Source organism: Propithecus coquereli, unplaced genomic scaffold (genome assembly GCF_000956105.1).
Source record: "Propithecus coquereli isolate 6110/MARCELLA unplaced genomic scaffold, Pcoq_1.0 Scaffold5, whole genome shotgun sequence".
NCBI classification, from domain to species: Eukaryota; Metazoa; Chordata; class Mammalia; order Primates; family Indriidae; genus Propithecus; species Propithecus coquereli.
In genome coordinates, this window is record NW_012150840.1 from 2481717 (window position 1) to 2487014 (window position 5298).

The 5298-nt window shown below is 46.3% G+C and overlaps 1 protein-coding gene across 1 annotated transcript in view; it reads left to right on the plus strand.

The window, feature by feature from the left end:
- Nucleotides 1–586: 586 nt before the first annotated feature.
- The window catches only part of LOC105819724 (protein kinase C eta type-like), a 63651-nt gene continuing 58939 nt past the window's right edge, over nt 587–5298 (plus strand). Inside the window, exon 1 of the mRNA XM_012656031.1 lies at nt 587–1422. Coding sequence (XP_012511485.1) covers nt 1060–1422 — 363 coding nt within the window. The 5' untranslated portion in view covers nt 587–1059. The remainder of the gene's footprint in view (nt 1423–5298) is intronic.

Sequence of the window (5298 nt, forward strand, 5' to 3'; positions counted from 1 at the left end):
CAGTACTAGTGCCCTATTATTAATAAAACCACACACGCACACACACACACACACAACTGTGTAATTACCCTCCGCAGGAAAGGCGCAAAACAGGATGCGCTCCAACTGACCCCGGGATGAGGCATCCCCGTAAAGATCAGGAAAAAGAACCTCCCCGCCGCGCGCCCGCCTGCGGCCAGGGCCTCTCCCAGACGTCCAGGCAGGGTCAGCAGCCCACCGCGGCGGCTGGGAGAGAGGGTGCGGGCGCCTCTTAGCCGCGCGGGTTCTTTGCTGCTCTTCCTCCTCAGCATCCTCCCCTCCTTCCAGCACCCGCGCCCCCAGCCCCCCAGGCCAATTTCCCATGCCTCAGGTGTTTGCTAGGGCTGGGCCACGAACCCTTCCCTTTCTTGACAGCGCCTGGGGTAGCGCACGGCCAGACCCCCCCCGCAGGGCGGTGCAGGCGGGAGGGCGCGCGGGCACCCACGCCACGCAGGGCCGGCCTGCGGGCCGCGCGCCACGCCCCCGGGGTCCGGAAGGCGCGGGAGCCGGCGCGGGGTTTTGAGAACTTGGAGCCTGGCGGCGCGAGGTTCTCGCCCGGGATGCGGCGGCAGCTGCTTCCTGGTTCGAAGCTCGCCGAGGGGGGGAGAGCGTGAGCCCGCGGAGGCGGGGGCAGGAGGAGAGGCAGGAGGAGGCGGGGGAAGAGACGCTTGGGGCTGGAGCTAACCGGACGGGTCGCGCCGGCTCTCCGGGGAGAGGAGCTACCTGGCCCTGCAGAAGGGGCGAGTCCGGCGCGAGCCCCCGGGAAGCGCCGTGCGCTCCAAGGGGACGATCAGGCTTCCCCGGCCCGCAGAGGGCTCGGCGCCGGGCTCCCCTCCTTTCCACCTCGGGAGGAAGGGAAGGAGGGGAGGGGAAGGTCCCACAGAGGAGGCAGAATGGCCGGTCGAGGGGGGCTTGGGCGCTGCTTTTCCCCGGAGCTGCCTCGACTCCTGCGGCTGCCGCGAGGGCTGGCCTGAGCCGGGACTCCCCGCTCTCCCGCCGCAAGTCAGCGCGGCCCCCCGGGGCCGGGGCAGCGGCGCCGGCATGTCGTCTGGCACTATGAAGTTCAATGGCTATTTGAGGGTCCGCATCGGCGAAGCCGTGGGGCTGCAGCCCACACGCTGGTCCCTGCGCCACTCGCTCTTCAAGAAGGGCCACCAGCTGCTGGACCCCTACCTGACGGTGAGCGTGGACCAGGTGCGCGTGGGCCAGACTAGCACCAAGCAGAAGACCAACAAACCCACGTACAATGAGGAGTTCTGCGCTAACGTCACCGACGGCGGCCACCTTGAGCTGGCCGTTTTCCACGAGACGCCCCTGGGCTACGACCACTTCGTGGCCAACTGTACCCTGCAATTCCAGGAGCTGCTGCGCACGGCCGGCGCCTCGGACACCTTCGAGGGCTGGGTAAGTAGCAATGATCCCTCCCCCTTGTGTCCCCTTAACCCCTTCTCCCCTTCCAGTTTTCAAAACTCGCCCTGGTCCCGCTTTCCATCGCTCGTGGCTGAGGGAATTCCCTCCAGACTTTGGTCCTCGCCCAGGTGGCCGCGGAACCAGTGACGTGACCGCGGTGGGTGTGTGCAGGCGCAGGTGTGTCTCCGGGAAGCCAGCCTGGACACGATCCCCTTTCGGGACGGCGGCTCAGGCTAACGGGAAGGCGGGCAGGGGTCCAGGGCCGTCTCCCCACTCCACGCAGACTTTGCGGAAGGCTCCCCAACTCTCAGCACGCGCGTAATACTCAGGAAAGGCAAAGAAGGGGTGATGTGAAAGTGACTTTATTTGAGTAAGGTGCTTCAAGCGCTGCTTAGGAGAAAGCCGTACATTCTCGCGAGTATTATTCATAATATTTATGGATACGTGTTGGTTCAGCCTTTCAGACGTGCACACGTGTTTCGGCTTGCACATCCATTACATCCCAGAGGTACCTGAGCTACATTGGCAGGGATCAAAGTGCCTGGTCTGCATGTTGGCAAAGTTGTATTATTTAGCAGTTTTCCAAGGAGATGAAATTTACATATGTTTGCAAGTAACCAGTCAATCTGAGATGTGTGGGTCCTGCAATAGACGTTTCTGCTGCTATTAATCTGTGAACAGGCTGTGAGAGCTCCTCAGTAGATTGTTTACTGCCCTCCCTCCCCCCAGCACCTGCTGGTGTTGCTGTGTATTGACATGTAGCTACCCTTCTCACTTACCTCTGCTTCTCACATAGTTCCCATGAGGCAGAATTTCTGCTGTAAATAAATGAAAATTTGTAGAGCACTCCACACAGTGCTAAAATGCTTTTACTGCTTAATCCTCACACTGTCTTTGTGATACAGGTGTTGTTCGCACTCCTAGATGATGAAATGATAATTATAATAAAGTGGTCTGGGTTGACAAAATGGAGTATGCTGGTTGAAGACTCTCAGGAGTCTAAGTGCTTAAAGTCTAGAGGGAGTCAGTTTTGAACCCAGAATGTGAATGGGCATTGAACATCTATTTGAAATTGACAAGTGGTGGTGAATCATAGGGATAACAATGAAGACTCATTTAGGTATTTATTTTATATTGGGAAATTGGTAATTTTACCATGTATTCTCTAAAATTACAGATGGCTTGTGGATGTATCCCTTTCTTTTAAATAGAAGTAAAACACCATAATGACTGTTTAACGTTAATCATCAAATTATATTGAGTTAATTTCCCTTCAGCCTAACTTACTTTGTGGAACTTAGAAGTGGATTAGAGAGGAATGACTAAAATATGGTTAGAGATTTACATGTATCCTGTGAATTCTGGATATGAAATAGAAATGAATGTAGGAATCCGAATGGAATTATTGAATTCCATCAGTGTTTGATTAGGAGTTAGGTTGGGCAAAGCTCTAGAGGAACTAGGTTCCGAAGTATGGTGCTGCAGATTGGCAGTGACCATGAGAAACGTCTCTTCCTGCAGAAAGCCTAGATTGGTCCTTCTCACCCCTAGTCTGCACATTTGAATTACCTGAAGAGCTTTTAATAATCCCCACTTTTAACGACTCTAAATAGGAATCTCTGGCTGTGGGACCCCATCATCAGTACGTTGAGGCTCCCCAGGTGATTCCAATGTACAGTCAAGGTTAAGAACCTGTGGCCTAAATGAAGACCCAGAGATGAGGATTACTTGGTGTCCAAGAAGCATAAATATAGGAAGATCCAGGTTATCTAAGTGAATTGCAACAGAGCTGCTTATTCCACTGGATGAATAAATATAAATTAAATTTCTGTGTTTATATTTATAATTATCTGACATAATTATACTTAAATGTTTAATATAACTCACTGATGGTGTTTTGGAAAACATGAATTTTTGGTAGGGTAGGGTGAGCATTTAAATGACCTTGAAACCAATGATTTGTCATGCGTTTATATTCAATTAGAAGGCAGAGGTTTTTTTTTTTTAAGGTTCTGGGTATTTTGAAACTGTGAGGATAGAATAGATAGAATTGGCGGAGTGTTTTTTCTTTTTTTTCTTTCCGTTAAGAAAATAATCTTGTTGAGAAAATATTTGGAAATATATGGCATGCTTATTTTTTAAATTATCCTTTTCAGATCCAAAGTTGCTTTTGAAATTCAGGATTACAGAAATATTTATCTTTGGTATATTAAATTGAAATGTGTATTCACACACAAGTAGAGTAGTTGAATTTGTTCCACAAGGAATTTATGTGTGTTGCAAGTGGAACTACAGATTGCTGACTTTTAGAAAACCTAGCAACTTAGTTTTTGCTAGATCACGAGAAGATCTAACTGTAGGTTTACCTGTAAAACAGAAGACACTTTTATCATAAGAATAAAACAGAAAGTTTTATGGAAAACCTACAGTTATCATCCTAGTGATGAAGGAAGGAATAATATTCCTCTAAGATGTGGAACAAGGCAAGGATGTCTGCTCTTTCTGTTTCAATTCAACACTGTATTGGAGGTCCTGGTCAGGGCAATAAGGCAATTTCAAAAAACAAAATGCATACAGGTTACAAAGGAAGAAGTAAAATTGTCTTTATTTGCAGACAAATGATTCTAGAAAATTCTAAGATGTCTACAAAAATGCTTTTAGAACCAGCAAATGAGTTTAGCTAGGTTGTAGAATCCAAATCAATATATAAAAATCAATTATGTTTTTATATACTAGCAGTGAACAATTGAAAACTGAAATTTAAAAATATTTATAGGAGTATAAAAATATGAAATTGGACAAATTTGATAAACGCAATATTTTTTCACAGGAAATGACAAAACATTGCTGAGATAAAGATCTAAATAAATGGAGAGATACTCTGTGTTCATGGATGGGAAGATTCAATGTCGTTAAGATCTCTGTACTTGCTGAAGTGTTCAATAGATTTAATGCAATTCCAATCAAAATCTCAGTAGACTTTGTTGTAGAAAATGACAAATTGAGTATAAAATTTCTATGGAAATGTAAAGGACATAGACTGATCTAAGAATAATTTTGAAAAAGAACAAGTTGAGGGACTTATACTATTTGATTTCAAGGCTAACTGTAACACTACCATAATCGAGATAATGTGGTATTAGAGTAAAGAGAGAGTCATTAGATCAGTGGAACAGAAGAGAGTCTAGAAATAGATATATATGACCAATTGATTTTTGACAAAGGTGCCAAGAAAGCAGTTCAGTGGGGCAGATGATAATCTTTTCAACAAGGTGCTTGAACAACTGCGTAGCCATTTGCAAAAATAAGCCTTGACCCTTACCTCACGCCATACAAAAAATTAATTCAGAATGAATTATAGACCTAAATGTAAAAGTTTAACTGTGAAAGTTCTATTAGAAAACATAGAAGAAAATCTTAGTGACCCTGGGTTCAGCAAATTTTTTTAGATAGGACACAAAAAGCCTTAACTATAAAGATTAATAAATTGGACTTTATGAATTAAAAACCTCCTTTTGTTTCTCAAAGAATGCTTAAGAAAGTGAAAACACAAGCCACACAGTAGGAGAAAATACTTGCAACATGCAAATCAGACAATGAACTTGTAACACGAAGACATAAAAGAACTCTTATAACCCAATAATAATGAGAAAAATACCCAATTTAAAAATCCGTCAGGCCAGGCGCAGTGGCTCACGCATGTAATCCTAGCACCCTGGGAAGCCAAGGTGGGCGAATCATTTGAGCTCAGGAGTTGGAGACCAGCCTGAGCAAGAGGGAGACCCCGTCTTTACTAAAAAAAATAGAAAGAAATTAGCTGGACAACTAAAAATATATATATATTAAAAAAATTAGCCGGGCATGGTGGCG